The sequence below is a fragment of the Chanodichthys erythropterus genome, chromosome 11 (genome assembly GCF_024489055.1).
Source record: "Chanodichthys erythropterus isolate Z2021 chromosome 11, ASM2448905v1, whole genome shotgun sequence".
Lineage (NCBI taxonomy): Eukaryota > Metazoa > Chordata > Actinopteri > Cypriniformes > Xenocyprididae > Chanodichthys > Chanodichthys erythropterus.
The window spans coordinates 35,210,869-35,229,483 of record NC_090231.1 but is presented as its reverse complement, the minus strand read 5'-3'; the positions used below and the strand labels follow the sequence as shown (position 1 = coordinate 35,229,483).

At 38.1% G+C, this 18,615-nt stretch overlaps 1 protein-coding gene across 3 annotated transcripts in view; it reads left to right on the top strand.

Moving 5' to 3' along the window:
• Nucleotides 1-18,615, top strand: part of dok4 (docking protein 4) — a 59,567-nt gene extending 40,952 nt beyond the window's left edge. For 2 of the 3 annotated variants that reach the window (XM_067400841.1, XM_067400842.1), the window contains 7 exons: nucleotides 4,473-4,580; nucleotides 5,040-5,154; nucleotides 6,027-6,146; nucleotides 11,495-11,684; nucleotides 12,130-12,268; nucleotides 13,156-13,282; nucleotides 16,908-18,615. In XM_067400841.1, coding sequence (XP_067256942.1) covers nucleotides 4,473-4,580; nucleotides 5,040-5,154; nucleotides 6,027-6,146; nucleotides 11,495-11,684; nucleotides 12,130-12,268; nucleotides 13,156-13,282; nucleotides 16,908-17,050 — 942 coding nt within the window. In that variant the 3' untranslated portion in view covers nucleotides 17,051-18,615. The remainder of the gene's footprint in view (nucleotides 1-4,472; nucleotides 4,581-5,039; nucleotides 5,155-6,026; nucleotides 6,147-11,494; nucleotides 11,685-12,129; nucleotides 12,269-13,155; nucleotides 13,283-16,907) is intronic. The other variant, XM_067400843.1, reaches the window with a different exon arrangement.

Below are 18,615 nucleotides of genomic sequence, written 5' to 3'. Positions count from 1 at the left end.
AATTATACAGACTGCAAATGTATAAAAATGAAAATATCGATGGCTCTTGTCTCCGTGAATACAGTTAGAAACGATGGTAACTTTAACCACATTTAACAGTACATTAGCAACATTCTAACGAAACATTTAGAAAGACAATTCACAAATATCACTAAAAATATCATGGATCATGTCAGTTATTATCACTCCATCTGCCATTTTTCGCTATTGTTCTTGCTTGCTTACCTAGTCTGATGATTCGGCTGTGATGCTCCAGATGTTAATACTGGCTTGTCTAATGCCTTGAACATGGGCTGGCATATGGAAATATTGGGGGTGTACATATTAATGATCCTGACTGTTACGTAACAGTCATGTTGAGATTCACCTGTTTTTCGGAGGTCTTTTAAACAAATGAGATTTATATAAGAAGGAGGAAACAATGGGGTTTGAAACTCAATGTATGTCTTTTCCATGTACTGAACTCTTGTTATTCAACTATGCCGAGGTAAATTCAGTTTTTGATTCTAGGGCACCTTTAAAAAGGGTTAGTTCACTAAAAAATTAAATTTTTGTCATTTACTTACTCGCTTACATGTTGTTCCAAACCCGTAAGACTTTTGTTCATCTTCAGAACGCAAATTAATATCTTTGATGAAATCAGACCGCATTCTGTCCTCCATAAACAGCTACGCAATTGTAACTTTGACGCTTCAAAAAGTTCATAAAGAGATCGTAAAACCATATAAACATAGATCAGTGAACATAAGCAGAAGCTCAACCAAACCTGAATAACGCACGAGATCAAACTTCTTACAGAAACTCAAACACGCTGCGTAAAACACTAGAATGAACCTCATTGGTTCTCGCATGCGTCAAGCAAACATGGCTGAGCTTCCGTTTACCACAACTGATGTTTGAACATGAGCCTAAATTCAATCTGTTCATCATATAAAGCGATCGTGTCTCTTCAGAAAAATTGGACTAAACCGCTAAATTCATATGGATTAATTTTATGATCTCTCTATGAACTTTTTAAAGCGTCAAAGTTTCAATTGCGTGGGCTATGTATGGAGGGACATAAAACTCTCAGATTTCATCAAAAAGATCTTCATTTGCATTCTGAAAATGAGCCAAAGTCTTAAGGGATTGGAACGACATAAGGGTGAGTAATTAAAAAACGAATTTTCATTTTTGGGTCAACTAACCCTTTAATTCCTTTTAAAATCAATTCTTACTAACTTTTGAACAGTAGTTTAGGTTGTCCTTTAAACAGTATAAGAAGCTTCTGTCCACTTTTTGCTAATTTCAATTTCTTTTAGCTGAGAATGGTGGCTAATACCAAGTTAATTGTAGTAATTTTAACTCTATAAAATATGGTACTTAAATATTATGGTTACCATGATCCTTTTTTTAAGGGAGTGACACCAAGATGGATCGTATTTGGTTTGTGTGTGTATATGCATCTACATTTGTGTATTAATGTGCGGACAGATATACAAACAGTAAAGCAGCAGTGAGAAAGGGCACGTCTCACCCACACACATACACTCAGTCGCTCTCTGCTGATGCTGTTGCACAGTCTGTTTACAGAGGATTAGTGGAACCTCAGGGGACAATATGATGCAAACAAGGGATCAATCTTTTACCTGCTGTGAATGGAAAACCATGCAGCTAACTTTCTCCAATTCTTCATAAGATGGGTCCAAGCATTTGCGTGGCAATAACATTAAGGTCAGCTTAGATGACAAAAACAAAAGCCCATCAGCTCAGTTCAGCTTTCTATTAATCATCTCGACAGGAAATTGGACACACTGTAAGATGCGTGAAACTTCCTAAGGTAAGATTTTATCATTTGAACTCCTATAGTCCAGATCACCTATTGATATGTTCATTCATGGACAATAGAGTTAAAAGCATGTGGACTCGGATGTTAAGCCTCTCTGATGTATTTTAGGGGCGATGCAGGCCTTTTATTATACAAGCCTGATGACTAATGCAGTGTTTATGACTCTGTGAGTCAGAATGTAACTTCATTTAAAAACAGAGTCTAAACACCAGGGAATTTGGGTGTTTACACACATTGACTTGAATTCGCTCTAAAGGGTTACTTAGGCAAAAAAGACAAACAATTCTCCCTTTCCCCCTAAAGAATAGAATTTTTTTCTTGGTAACTCAATTCAGTTCAAATGTTATAGTTTCTTTTTTGCCATTCTTGTCATCTTCCAATGCTTAAAACACAAAGGAAAGTGAAAAGCTGGACTGCGGTTTCTCAGAAAGCCTATACATCAGGTAGGCTTGTAATGAATAGATGATATAGAAATAATGTTACTCAGGAACAATTTTCAGTAGATTGCAGTAAGATGGGTGTACGTGAAGACCTGTGATGATGATGATGATGATGATAGAGAGCAGAACTGGCCTTGGGCTGGCTGGAACACTTGCCTAAATGGACTGGGGTTACCGTGGCAACTGTAGGATTTGTCATTGAAGGACATCAGAGGTATAAACAGAGAATAGCTTTTATGGCAGGAGGTCGATTGAGGGAGAGAGAGTGTTTACAAAAGATAAAGACAGATCGCAACTGGTGTAGGTTTAATTAGGTGCTTTCATATTATACAAATGACACATTTGTCTAGCAGAATAACATTGTTTTAGCTTTGGAAGGAAATGTTCTTCTAAGCCAGTATTTTTCTTGTATATTTGTGATGAAGCGCAGGTCCCTGTGCCACACGCAGATTCATACTGTACATTACCCATTTTCTCAGTGGAATAACCTGACTCAAAAATGACAAATCCCATTGTGATTTTCATTCATCAAAAGATTGTTTTGGAAGTTTAACCAGAATAAACATTTACGTTTTTTTGTTTTTGTTTTTTTTTTAAAGAAATGAATACTTTTATTTGCAAGGTGTCATTTAAATGAATCAAAGTGACAGTAAAATGTTTATAATAATTTATAATGTTGCAAAATATTTCTGTTAAATAAATGCTGTACTTTTGAACTTGCTATTCAACAAAGAATCCTGAAAAAAATGTATCACAGTTCCCATAAAAATATTAAGCAGCACAACTGTTTTCAGTTTAAAATAATACAAAATATTTCTTAAGTATCACATTAGCGAATTAGAATGTTTTCTGAAGGATCATGTGACACTGAAGTCTGGAGTAATGGCTGAAAATTCAGCTTTTCCATCATAAGAATAAATTATATTTTAAAAATAGATTAAAACAGAATAGAAACTCTTATTTTAAATGCTAATATTTCAGTTTCAGTATAATGTTTTTTTTTCCTGTATTTTTTGATCAAATAAATGCAACCTTAGTGAGCGTAAGAGACATTAATAAGTCTTGCCGACCCTGAACTTTTGAACGTTAGTTCAACTGTATCAGTTGATATTGATATTTTACAATATTTTTACATTTAGATCACCTTTGCATTAAGAATACTCTAACAGTTCATCTTTAAGAGCACAAATCATTAAACACTGTTAAATGTAATCTTTAGCAAATCCCAAAAGGAATATCAATTTTTCAATTTTGATGCTTAAATTGGCTTAAATTATTTAAAGGGTTAGTTCACCCAAATTGAAAATAATGTAATTTGTTGCTCACCATCATGCCGTTCCACACCCATAAGACCTTCATTAATCTTCGGAATGCAAATTGAGATATTTTTGTTGAAATCCGATGACTCCGTGAGGCCTTCATAGGGAGCAATGACATTTCGTCTCTCAAGATCCATAAAAGTACTAAAAACATATTTAAATCAGTTCATGTGAGTACAGTGGCCCAATATTAATATTATAAAGCAACAAGAATTTTTTTGGTGCGCCAAAAAACAAACAAAATAACGACTTATTTAGTGATGGCCGATTTCAAAACACTGCTTCAGGAAGCTTCGGAGCACAATGAATCAGCGTGTCGAATCAGCGGTTTGGAGCGGCAAAGTCACGTGATTTCAGCAGTTTGGCGGTTTGACATGCAATCCGAATCATGATTCGACGCGCTGATTCATTATGATTCTCCGAAGCTTCCTGAAGCAGTGTTTTGAAATCGGCCATCACTAAATAAATCGTTATTTTGTTTTTTTTAGGTGCACCAAAAATATTCTCGTCGCTTTATAATATTAATATTGAACCACTGTACTCGCATGAATCGATTTAAATATGTTTCTAGTACATTAATGGATCTTGAGAGAGGAAATGTCATTGTTGGCTATGCAGGCCTCACTGAGCCATCAGATTTCATCAAAAAATCTTAATTTGTGTTCCGAAGATTAAGGTCTTACGGGTGTGGAACGGCATGAGGGTGAGTAATTAATTACATTATTTTCATTTTTGGGTGCACTAACCCTTTAAGTATTAGTATTGGTCAAAATATCAATATATTTTATACCATGCTGCATTTCTTTAAAAAAAAAAATACTTGACAGGGAATCCATCGATTTATTATTTTTTGACCTTATGTGGTCATGTGCACGTGTGTTTCAGATCTATCGGCGCTGCTGGCTGGTGTTTAAGAAGTCGTCCAGTAAAGGACCTCGCAGGCTGGAAAAATACCCTGATGAAAAGTCAGCCTACATCAGAGCCTGTCCTAAGGTACACCTCTCACTGCAACAGTTCAGCTGAAGTCTAATCTAAGCTGTGAAAATGTCACGGGAGAAATGAAAAAATTTGAGGAAAACATTCAAGCGTCACTTTAGTTCTCCAATTATACTAATAGCCACATAGAGCTCATTCATACTGCGAGAGCTGGCTGGCAAGATTACGAGACCGGCAGTGTGTAAACAGATACATTTTTGAATAAAAGTATCCACGCAAAGACTCACTCTCACAACTTTGCTGACTCACTGTCCTCCGGTTTCTGTGTGTTTATCGGTCTCATTTGCTTTTCTTCACTGCACTCTGCTGCTCCCACAACCCGCTATAGACCGTGAAAGATAAATTAGATGATTAAGAGAGCGCAAGTGCCTTTCCAAATGATGCAAATGAAGTTTGTCTGAATAACTAGGCTCTGTCAGTATTTCTGAGTTGGTTGCCTTTTCTATGTTCATACAGGTGACAGAGATTAGTAATGTAAAGAACATCACAAGATTGCCTCGTGACACAAAGCGGCAAGCTGTGGCCATTGTCTTTACAGATGACACCTCTCGAACCTTCACCTGTGAATCAGGTACATCATCTTCAACTAAGGCGTGTTGTGCTGCAGCAGCTGATGATGATGCTTAACCTAAAGAAGCTCTCGTTCTTGATATCAACATGGCATCAGCAGTCTATACAGTGCTCCTCTCAGGCACATTGACATACTGCATCTCCTAAGCCCCTTTCACACAGAGATTCCGGAAAATACACTGATAATACGTCCTGGGATCGTTTGATTTTGGTTCATTCACACTGCCAGTGATTTTCTGGAATCTGTGCATGCGTTCACACACATCCCGTAAAGATCCCATAAGACACGTGACATCGGTGTGACGGGTGATGTCTCCACAGCATCTTAAGTTTGCTTATGATCTCCGATTTCTCTCTCGAAAACCCACGCTTGTGCTTTTTTTCTCTCTCTGATTCGATCATATGCTAGCGTAATGTGTACCGTTCCATAAGATGGTGAACAATCTCAGCTTCAGCGTCATCACTGCGACACACCCCTTACGGCATTGATTACGGCATTTGTTCACACAGGACGCGTTCCGGTGTTGTGCCGAATTTCAACACCCAGCTAAATTATTACCCCCCTCGTTGAAATCACTACCTGGTTGCCTAATCTTACCCCCCCCCAATCCTAACCCTTCCCCCACACCTACTCCTAAACCTACCAATACTAATCCCGACAATGTTACTAGGTCGCCATCCCTCAATCAATCCTGGAATCAATCCCAGGATGCATTTGCGTTCACACAGAAGGCACTCTGGCAGTTTTATGGCAATTTAATGGGATCAACGTGCTGTGTGAAAGGGGCTCTAGTGTCTGCTTTATTCATAGAACATATTCATTGAAAGAACATGTTCATTCATTGACATCATTGAATCTTTCTGTTCTCCCAGAGCTGGAGGCTGAAGAGTGGTTTAAAACCTTGTCTATTGAGTGCCTAGGGACACGTCTTAATGACATCAGTCTTGGAGAACCAGACCTCCTTGCTGCTGGAGTTCAGTGTGAACACACAGGTAAGAAACTAAAGCCTTTTGCCATTTGTACTATTGATTCCTATAGCTTGTTTCACATCAAGAATATGGCCTCAGATTTGTGGTATACTTAAGAGACATGGTAGTATTTAGTTTATTCTGCACTGTCAAAAATATCCTGTTACATTTACGGTATTGATGGCATATTGATGCCTGTCTATTTTACAACTTATACCTGTATATTTAAAGATGCCCTAGAACCAGTTTTTACAAGATGTAATATAAGTCTAAGGTGTCCCCTGAATGTGTCTGTGAAGTTTCAGCTCAAAATACCCCATAGATTTTTTTTTATTAATTTTTTTAACTGCCTATTTTGGGGCATCATTAACTATGCACCGATTCAGGCTGCGGCCCCTTTAAATCGCGAGCTCTCGACTATAATACAGTGCATTTACAAAGTTCACACAGCTAATATAACCCTCAAATGGATCTTTACAAGATCTTTACTGCATGCATGCTTCGGATCATGTGAGTATAGTATTTATTTGGATGTTTACATTTGATTCTGAATGAGTTTGATGGTGCTCCGTGGCTAAAGCTAACATAAAATACTGTTGGAGAGATTTATAACGAATGAAGTTGTTTATGAATTATACAGACTGCAGGTGTTTACAAATGAAAATAGTGAAAACGGCTCTTGTCTCCGTGGATACAGATGGTAACTTTAACCACATTTAACAGTACATTAGCAACATGCTAACAAAACATTTAGAAAGACAATTCACAAATATCACTAAAAATATCATGTAATCATGGATCATGTCAGTTATTATCACTCCATCTGCCATTTTTCGCTATTGTTCTTGCTTGCTTACCAAGTCAGCTGTGCACAGATCCAGACGTTAATACTGGCTGCCCTTGTCTAATGCCTTGAACATGGGCTGCCATATGCAAATATTGGGGTCATACATATTAATGATCCTGACTGTTACGTAACAGTCGGTTATGTTGAGATTTGCCTGTTTTTCAGAGATCTTTTAAACAAATGAGATTTACATAAGACGGAGGAAGCAATTAAGTATGAAACTCATTTTATGTCATTTCCATGTACTGAACACTTGTTATTGAACTATGCCAAGGTAAATTCAATTTTTGATTCTAGGGCACCTTTAAATATACAACAGTTTGTTCTGGTCTCCGAATCTGATTGGCTGAGAAGGGCTGATATATCACCGGTATCATCAGGTGGACTGCTCAGCGTTTATCATTGCGTTCTAGACAGGCAGCATTTCTCCCAGCAAACGGCAATAACAACAAATACTACTATTGTTGTGTCACGGATTGTAGTTTTAAGAGTTTTTCAGGTGAGAATGTGGTTGATTAAACCTTAAATCTGTGATTTATTTATAAAGAAGGCTCCAATTTGAAAATTTGCTCTGAGGTTTTCTGAGTTGTGAGGTCTGGGCGGTCACCGGGCAGTCAGCGCTCATGTACCCTGCCGAGAAAGCCCCAGTGTTGGAAGAAGACGTAAGAAGATTTTCTATCAAATCTCAAACTGATGGGACCAGATTGTTTATACCATTGCAGAATAGGCCATTCAAGGATGACATAAGTTTTATATACTTGAAGATCCACCAACATGTTCTTTCTGTCAAAACTTTATCATTGGAGCATGTTTTATTAGATTGCGCTGGTTTTAACCCTGTGAGAAACATTTTTATTAAGTTAACTCTTAAACGAAAATATAGTTTTAGAGTTTTTAGCAAAAATAAAAACCTGATATAATTTTACCCTACATTTTTCTCAACATGAAAATAACCACAGAAGCTGGCATGGTGTTAAAAACAATCAAACAAACAAACCCTGCCGAGAACAGCCTTCTGACATTTGCCACTGGCTTTGATGTCTCTGTTGTGTTTAAACATGAGATAAAATTTGTTTTGGATTTATCTAAATTGTAGTCTTTGGTTAATCTAATGTACAGTACTGTGCAAAAGACTTAGGCACATCAGTATTTTCACCCCACAAAAAAGATTTTAAGCCAGTTACAAACCCGATTCCAAAAAATTTGGGACACTGTACAAATTGTGAATAAAAACAGAATGCAATGATGTGGAAGTTTCAAATTTCAACATTTTATTCAGAATACAACATAGATGACATATCAAATGTTTAAACTGAGAAAATGTATCATTTTAAGGGCAAAATAAGTTGATTTTATGGCATCAACACATCTCAAAAAAGTTGGGACAAGGCAATGTTTACCACTGTGTGGCATCCCCTCTTCTTTTTATAACAGTCTGCAAACATCTGGGGACTGAGGAGACAAGTTGCTCAAGTTTAGGAACAGGAATGTTGTCCTATTCTTGTCTAATACAGGCTTCTAGTTGCTCAACTGACTTAGGTCTTCTTTGTCGCATCTTCCTCTTTATGATGCGCCAAATGTTTTCTATGGGTGAAAGATCTGGACTGCAGGCTGGCCATTTCAGTACCCAGATCCTTCTTCTACGCAGCCATGATGTTGTAATTGATGCAGTATGTGGTCTGGCATTGTCATGTTGGAAAATGCAAGGTCTTCCCTGAAAGAGACGACGTCTGGATGGGAGCTTATGTTGTTCTAGAACTTGGATATACCTTTCAGCATTGATGGTGCCTTTCCAGATGTGTAAGCTGCCCATGCCACATGCACTCATGCAACCCCATACCATCAGAGATGCAGGCTTCTGAACTGAGCACTGATAACAACTTGGGTTGTCCTTGTCCTCTTTAATCCGGATGACATGGCGTCCCAGTTTTCCAAAAAGAACTTCAAATTTTGATTCGTCTGACCACAGAACAGTTTTCCACTTTGCCACAGTCCATTTTAAATGAGCCTTGGCCCAGAGAAAACACCTGCGCTTCTGGATCATGTTTAGATATGGCTTCTTTTTTGACCTATAGAATTTTAGCCGGCAACGGCAAATGGCACGGTGGATTGTGTTCACGACAATGTTTTCTGGAAGTATTCCTGAGCCCATGTTGTGATTTCATTACAGTAGCATTCCTGTATGTGATGCAGTGCCGTCTAAGGGCCCGAAGATCACGGGCATCCAGTATGGTTTTCCGGCCTTGACCCTTACGCACAGAGATTGTTCCAGATTCTCTGAATCTTTGGATGATATTATGCACTGTAGATGATGATAACTTCAAACTCTTTGTGATTTTTCTCTGAGAAACTCCTTTCTGATATTTCTCCACTATTTTTCATCGCAGCATTGGGGGAATTGGTGATCCTCTGCCCATCTTGACTTCTGAGAGACACTGCCACTCTGAGAGGCTCTTTTTATACCCAATCATGTTGCCAATTGACCTAATAAGTTGCAACTTGGTCCTCCAGCTGTTCCTTATATGTACATTTAACTTTTCTGGACTCTTATTGCTACCTGGAATGTGTAGCTCTCATGAAATCCAAAATGAGCCAATATTTGGCATGACATTTCAAAATGTCTCACTTTCAACATTTGATATGTTATCTATATTCCATTGTGAATAAAATATAAGTTTATGAGATTTTTAAATCATTGCATTCCTTTTTTATTCACAATTTGTACAGTGTCCCAACTTTTTTGGAATCAGGTTTGTATTATATCCTTTGCTGCAGTGTGTCAATTAGGAAATATCAGTTCACATTTCCAAACATTCATTTTGTCATTAATTGTAATAATCCAGTAAGATTTTTGAATACACAAGGAGTCTGACAACAGCTGGTGCTCCACACAGAGATCTGATCTCACCATCATCGAGTCTGTCTGTGATTACATGAAGAAACAGATGAAACAAACTAAATCCAGGAGAACTGTGGCCGTGTTTCCATGACACTTGAAGAAACCGACCTGCAAAGATACAGTACTGTGAAGAGTTTTAGACACTTGTGAAAAAATGATGTAAAGGGAGCATGCTTTCAAAAATATTGTCATAAATAGATTTTATTTATCAATTAACTTCTATTAACTAAATCAAATCAATATTTGCTGTGGCCACCCTTTGCATTTAAAACAGCTTTTGTCCAGGTACACTTGGGCATAATTTTTCAGGTAGCTTTGCAGGTTGATTTCTTCAAGCATCTTGGAGATGTTGCCACAGTTCTTCTGGATTTAGTTTGTCTCAGTTTCATCTGTTTCTTCATGTAATCACAGACAGACTCGATGATGGTGAGATCAGATCTCCGTGTGGAGCACCAGCTGTTGTCAGACTCCTTGTGTATTCAAAGATCTCAGTGGATTATTAAAATGAATGGCAAAATGAATGTTTGGAAATGTGAACTGATATTTCCTACTGACACACTACACTACTTTTGGGGGGTGAAAATACTGACGTGCCTAAGACTTTTGCACAGTACTGTATAGTTCTTATATCGGAAGAAACTAGGGTTAGTTCACCCAAAAATGAAAATTCTGTCATTTATTACTCACCCTCATGCCGTTCCACACCCGTAAGACATTCGTTAATCTTCGGAACACAATTTAAGATATTTTTGTTGAAATCCGATTGCTCTGTGAGGTCTTCATAGGGAGCAATGACACTTCCTCTCTCAAGATCCATAAAGGAAGCTTCGGAGCATTATGAATCAGTGTGTCGAATCAGCAGTTCGGAGCGCCACAGTCACATGATTTCAGCAGTTTGGCGTTTTGACACGCGATCCAAATCATGATTTGATACGCTGATTCATTATGCTCCGATGCTTCCTGAAGCAGTGTTTTGAAATTGGCCATCACTAAATAAGTCGTTGTTTTGGTTTTTTTGGCGCACCAAAAGTATTCTCGTCTCTTTATAATATTAATATTGAACCACTGTACTCACATGAACTGATTGAAATATGTTTTTGGTACATTAATGAATCTTGAGAGAGGAGTCATTGCTCCATATAAAGGCCTCACTGAGCCATCAGATTTCAACTAAAATATCTTAATTTGTGTTTCGAAGATTAATGAAGGTCTTACGGGTGTGGAACGGCATGAGGGTGAGTAATAAATGACATTATTTTTATTTTTGGGTGAACTAACCCTTTAACTAAAAACTACATTATAAAATATAATGTGATATGTCACACAAGGACTTATGTGAAGGTCGTTTTACTGTTTTTCATCATGAATTCTACGATAATTCATAGTTCTTACATGCAAAAAAACAAAAACTTGAGTTTTTACAGTAAAATAAAATGCAATTATAAACCATTTACAGTTTTTGTTACCATATATTTTAAGGTAACTTATAGATAACCAGTTAACAGCTTCTTACTGTAGCATTTTTACAGTATTTTTTTCAGTAAGAATTACAAATATTTATTTTACAGCGAAGGAGGAACTAAACTATTAACCTGAAACCAACATCTTCATTGTTTTTTCTTACAGAGCGCTTCAACGTGTTCCTGTTACCCTGCCCTAATCTTGACATCTACGGGGAGTGTATGATGCAGATCACACATGAAAACATCTACCTGTGGGATATTCACAACCCTCGCACCAAGCTGGTAACCTGGCCGCTTTGCTCGCTGCGGCGCTACGGACGGGATGCTACACGCTTCACCTTCGAAGCTGGAAGGTAAAACACGTTTAATATATCATCAATATTTAAAGCCAATAACAGTTCACAAGAACTTGTGAAATTTGTAATGTGTATTTCACTTTGGTGTGGTCATGTATATGTAGGAGAAACATGGAAGCAGAGGAGGAAGCCATTGAACTGTGGACCTCCTAAAAGGATTTATTGAATGGATTACAAGGAGTTCAGTGGCAGATTAGGTGTTCTTATCTCTCTCACTGCTTTGATCAAATAATAAAAGAAGATTTGCATCGCCAGCTGGATGCCCTTTGAGAGAGAAGATGAGAGAGCTTTAGAGAGAAGTTGATTCTGGTGTAACACTGCCCCCTACTGGCTATTCTACTGTAACACACACAGCATTTGTAGTGTTTAGGTTATTTCTTTGCAGTACATCACTTGCTTTGCTTGATTGTGTATTAATATATCTTGTTTGTTTTTGTGTCAGGATGTGTGACAGCGGGGAGGGCCTGTACACTTTCCAGACACGGGAAGGAGAGCAGATCTACCAAAGGGTTCATTCTTCCACTTTAGCTATAGCCGAGCAACATAAGAGAGTCCTTATGGAAATGGAAAAAAACAGCAAGGTAATGAAAGCATACGGTGGGTCCAAAAGTCTCAGACCACATTGAAAATCTTATTTAAAAAGGGAAATATACAATGTTTTGACACATTTGAAACTAAGACACATTTTAACAAAAAAAATAGTCTGCACTGTTTCAAGGTCACTATAAACAATTTGTAAATGTCACAGATCTTTGAAACGGTCTCAAGTGAATTATATACAGTGCTGTTCATATTTATTTTACCATTTATTTATTTGATCAAAAATACAGTAAAAACAGTCATATTCTGATTATTACAATTTAAAATAACTGTTTTTAATTTGAATATATTTCAAAATGTCATTTATTACTGTGGTGGCAAAGCTGAATTTTCAGCATCATTACTCCAATCTTCAGTGTCACGTGACCCTTCAGAAATCATTCTAATATGCTGATTTAGAAGCATTTCTTATTATTATCAATGATTAAAATAGTTGTGCTGCTTAATATTTTTGTGGAAACTGATATAATTTATTCAGATTCTTTAGGTTCAAAAGAACCTAATTTATTTGACCAGAAATTACTTGTAACAATGTGTAAATCTTTACTGTCTCTTTTTGATCAAATTAATGCATTCTTACTGAGAAAAAATAAACTTTTGAACAGTAGTGTAATTTGTAAAGACATTGTTTATTCCAAATAAAAGCATCATCACTAAAAGCCTCAGACACCACTGTAGTTATATGCCCACAAACACAAACACAGTGCTTACTAAAAGAGTGAGTATTAAAAGGGAGATTGCAGTACTAATCAACTGATTTCCTTCCTGTTGTAGAGCTTTAAAAATATCCGAACTAATGCCATAATTTTGTGTTATAATCACCCTAACTGAAATCATTTCCCTTGTCTTCTCTCACATCTGTCTCTAGCTTTTATCTAAGGGTTCAGAGGGAACGTCCTACCCCTGCACGCCAACAGCAATCTTACCACGAAGTGCTTTCTGGCACCACATCACCGGATCTCAGGCTGGGGTGGACTCTGCCAACGGTGAGATGCGTAAGCGAGATGTATTTATTTCACCAGCCATAATAGTCTGTGAGAAGTATTGTTGTTGCCTATAGTGCTCCTAGAAAATGTCTCAAAAAACACAGTATCAAAGTCTTTATCAACAGTCTTATGACATGTAGTTCTCTATGAAGCAACATAGAATAACTGTGTGAACCCATTGTTTGTAAAAAGTTCTCGAAGCAAGTTCCACACATCGTGACAAAATACAAACAACTATTCATTAAATCCGACTGAATGCAGATGATTCAGGTGTTTACATGGCTACATTTTGGGATTTGGTTTTCATGTTAATTCATTACCATTCAAATGTACACTAACATTCAGAAGTTTGGGGTCAGATTTTTTTTTTTTTTTCTTTTGATTAAATTAATACTTTTATGCAGCAAGGATGCATTAAATTGACCAAAAGTGACAGTAAAGACATTACAAAAGATTTCTGTCTATTCATCAAAGAATCCAGAAAAAAAAATTATATAAAATATTTACATAAAAATATTATGCAGCACTGCTTTCAACATTTTAAAATATAGTATTTTATATTTTAAAATAGAAATATTTAAAATTTCAATAATATTTCCACAAAATTACTGTTTTACTGATCAAATAAATGCAGCCATGGTGAGCATAAGACTTCTTTCAAAAACATCTTTCATAAAAAATCTCCAAACATGAGATTGAACAGCTGTGTAAAAATGGTTCCTTGTGTTAAAGGGGATCTATTATGCAAAATATAATATAAGTCTCTGGTGTGCCCAGAATGTGTCTGTGAAGTTTCAGTTCAAAATACACCACTGATCTTGTCTGGCTATCACTACACCAAGCTCAATTTAAAGCAGAACTAAGTAACTTTTTTTACCTTCATAAATAGTTTTCTAAGTCCTTACGATGGTTAATTGACTTGTAGTGGTGTGTTTGAGGCGAGCACTAACACCCTCTGGCACGTCTACGCCAGAATACAGCACTTGCAACTTGAGCTGCACCGACCCGAAACAATCTCGCCTCATGTTCACGTTCACGCGAGAGTGACAAAATGCTTTACGGTAATTCAACAACGATGTCTATATTATGACTTTATAAGATAATTTCGAAAATTACCCACCTCCATCGAGTGTACTGTATTTGCAAATTACCCACCTCCTCTTTCTTGTACTGTATTTGCAAAACTACTGCACTGGTGAGCGTTGTAGTCGTTGTAGTCCAGAGCTGCGCTTGGAGTATTTATGACAGTGTGATTCACTGAAGGAACCTGTAGGGGGAGCTTCGCGAATCTTGCTTAGTTCTGCTTTAAAATTGAACATTGGTCTGGGGAGTCTGTATGTATTTCCTACTGCACAAGAGGTGTGATCAACGAGCATTATTCACGCAATTGGATAGTCCTTCAACCAATCAGATCAACGATCCGGATGACGTACTTTGCAGAGCGACGCAAAAACTCCAGACAGGTTTAGTTTGTATTGGTTTGTAGCATTGGTCAGCAGTTTGCAGAAGCAGCAATGGCATCAAGCGATTTTTGCAGGTTGTGCAAAAAAAAAAAAAAAACATGAAAGTGAGTGGTATTTACACCCACTCGAGCGATTTGTTTGCTAAACTAAAAAAGTCATCCAGCATCGTCGAGAGGTTAAACGGAATTGGATTGACGGTCGTGCTTGCCGTCGCATCTCTATCATCATCATCATTGTGTTATACCTGCCAATAGCGAGCAAGGTGGATAAGCAAGTCTGTGATTGGTTTCCGCAAAAGTGTAACAGAAGCAGCAGAAATGAATCTATGGGTTTCCAGACTGAGTTGCCGGGCGAAATCAAATCGCCAGCAGATCAGGCTGGGTTTACCCAGTCTACCACTGATCATTTTTATACCATGTTGTAAATGCCCATTTTTGAGTGGAAGGAAAAATATGCTGTTTTCTTTAAATGCACATGAGCTGCTGCTCCCCATCCTGCTTTCCAGAAGAGGGTGGAGCCTACAGCTTGTGCCTCTGATACTCTGCCAAAAACTAATAAAATATCTGTTTGGTTTTTGATGATCATCTCTATCATGGTCAAGCTCACATGACATTGCAGACATTGATTTCTAGCCCTTGCATTAGCTTTACTACTAAATATATTTGTGGAGATAATATATAAAAAACACCCTGTACAGCTATGATCAGCTGTTTGGCTGCGATTTCGATGTTTTGTTACGGAAAGGCCGAAGCTGATCGGTTGATTCTTGTCAAATGACCTGCGGTACGCTTGCGGCATTCTGAAAAGTTGAGAATTTTTCATCTCGATGCGTCTGGAAAACACACTGCATGCACGCCTGCCGCGCGGCTACATTTGAAATAACTGACTTGCGCGCAGAAAAGACGCGATATGTGAACGGCCCCTAAAACTGTCAAATACACACAAGGTTGTGTCAAAAACACACAAAGCTCACATGAACACAGTCGGTTATGTCTGTGAATGTAAATAGCAAGTAAAGAAATCACATGTATATTTTGATCTGTGTATTAAAGTGAAAGCAGTGTAATATACAGTACCTACTGCTTTATTTGCTGTTAATATGTATCAAACAGCAAAAGAAAAACAAAGTCATTCAAAAATCGCTCTTGATTAAATGATTAATTAATACATTTCTTACATGAATGCTGTTGTTAAATGCTCTGGTGAGGAGATAAACATGGCGGAATGTGTACAGCTCACTTAGGGCGGGGTCTTTGCTAATAGGGCAAGGTCTGTCAGCAGTCGTGGGCGGGGCCTAAGCATTTGTGACATCACTAAAGCTACAGTCTGGAAATGGTTTGTTCTGAGACGCTGCTTATGATTTATGGGTATTAAAAAAAGAGGAGTGCGTGGATTTTTACCATTATAGGGTGGTTGTGTACACACTGCCAACATACATTTATGTTCAAGCACCATGTAAAAGTGAATTTTGCATAATAGGTCCCCTTTAAGTTAGAATAACATCTGATGACTGTTTTAGAATGGTTGGTGCTATTAAAAAAATTTAAAAAAATAAGTGTAATAACCCAGAACTTACTTTCTTTTCTGTTTAAAGGTGCTAAAGAGGATGTTTTGTTTTATACATTTTTGCAATATTACTTGAAACTGTCTAACTGATAAAAGACTATTTATTAGGTGCACTGAAAGGAATAATATTAATATACATCATCTGTGCTTGAGGTAGGGCCTTAAAAACATCAGATTATCGCGTAAACGATTGGCCCTCTGGCTTGTCAATCACTGCCATGACGTTCCTTGTGAGAGACGAGCACGGCTGCGCGCTCCAGTAACTTTCCACACTCCACAGGCGCCGCATGCGATGTTTTTGTCAGGAGACAGGAGTAACAACTGCAGATTATGAGTTACCTGCGGTGAGTCCGACATAATGAATCCACTAACACGACACAGCGAATGCCGGTGGTAAACACTCGTGTTCAAATACTCGTGCACAAGTTTTGGGAGGCATTCACTCGAAATTCTTACGCATGCGCTCATTTCAAAAACTCATTAACAGTCTTTGGTTTCTCAGTCGACGAAAAGATCCTCTTTAGCACCTTTAAAGCAGCTACTTGTGCATGCAATGGCTTTTGTGCTATTTAGACCGCCTATTTATACTTCTCATCTTCATTCAGGTGACATCTATGGTGATACCCAAACAGGAGTGGACACTGACATCTTCTCAAAACGCCTTCCTCCTGAACGACACTCGACCCCTCTTGTGGGCCATGGCTGCCCCCAACCCCCGACACACTACCCCACGTACCCCAGCGAGTGAGCGGCCTCAGCAGTGAAACCTTCCAGTTTTTCACCTCTTGACCTCCCTCCACACTGCACTCTGCCCTAAGTTTTTCCATCAGCTCTTCTTCAGCAGGGGAAGATCCATGCTGCCATGCTGCCTCAGTTCTCCCTGAGCCTGCCAGCGATGCTGAGGGCACTTACTGTGGAAAAAGGGAAATGCACTGTGAAGCTTGAAGCGCTTCGATTGGAGCAGGGCCCACAGACCCTTTAAACTGACACAGGAGATGCGGAAAAATGTTGGAACTGGCTCATTCGCCTTCACAGTGCAATATGGTCACTTTTGCTGGATTTCTGTAGGAGTAGAGACTGTACTGTAGGTTCTTAATACTTCTCAGTAGTATCTCTTATTCTAACTCTAATCTCATGCACGCTCTTCAACCCTATGCATGTCCCCCAAGGTAAACAGCTTAGCCAAGAAGGAGTTTCTTAGACACCCTCGTGTGTAGGGGCTTGTACAGGTGTCTAAGAAACCACGGCAGCCCGGTGGAAGGGCCTCAGAGTTTCAGCTTAAACACTTCTGTCCTTTGGTACAAGTAATCCAAAGCAAAGATGCTTTAATCATAATTTGATTGGCATGTCTGTAAGACTTCCGAAGCCTAGAAGACTCTGAGGAACTGGGAGCACTTTCTGAAAAGTGGCATTTTGTTTCTCTTTTTCCTTTTCTTTAAAGTGACTTAAATGGACAGTTATAATGTATAAAACTGTCTCTGCCATTTGGACGGAAGTGAGGGTTAGTACTCACTCACTCGTGTGCTTTATGTTCTTGTTGATCGTTTCCGAGAGACCGGTCCACCGTTTTATCTGGAAGATGTCAAGAGGGTCAGAGATTCAAGTTCAGAGGGAAACAAAGATTATGAATATACCCAGCGAAGGTGGTCGAATTAATTATTTATTTATTTATTGAAGTTTACCAACAAAGCACAAGACAAATTGCAGTGTATAGTAGTAGGTTTTCTTCAGCAGCTCAGCATTTCTGTATGTAAAAGGGTACTTTGTACTAGCACTAAAAGAGGAGGAAAACATCTTCAACACAAGGTGGCCTCACACAAGACATGTTTCTCACTTTCTGTGTTTGTCAACTATTTCAATTCATTTCCATGAAACTGGTGAAAGGTACTTTTATTTCTCAGCAGACATTTATATTGTGTGGCTATATCATTTTCACTGTTACTGTTTTTCTCTTGCTGTAATTCTCAGTTTAAGATCCTCTATGTTGGAGCTGTGGATTATCAGCTATCTCACATGTTCATAATGAGCTGGGCTGCTTATGCAAGCAACTAGAATTTGATCAAGCTGATTGACCAACATGGTGAAGCTGGTTAACCAAGGAAGTCTTGAATACGTTTCCCTGTCCATTCCCTGTGTTCTCTCAACTATCCATATAAATACAAGTGTCTTAAAGACCAAAAACAAAATAAACACATCCTAATATGCAGCTCAAAACAGCAGATGTGCAGTCTCTGTGAATGATCTGATCAAATTTACAGTGGGTACGGAAAGTATTCAGACCCCCTTAATTTTTTCACTCTTTGTTATATTGCA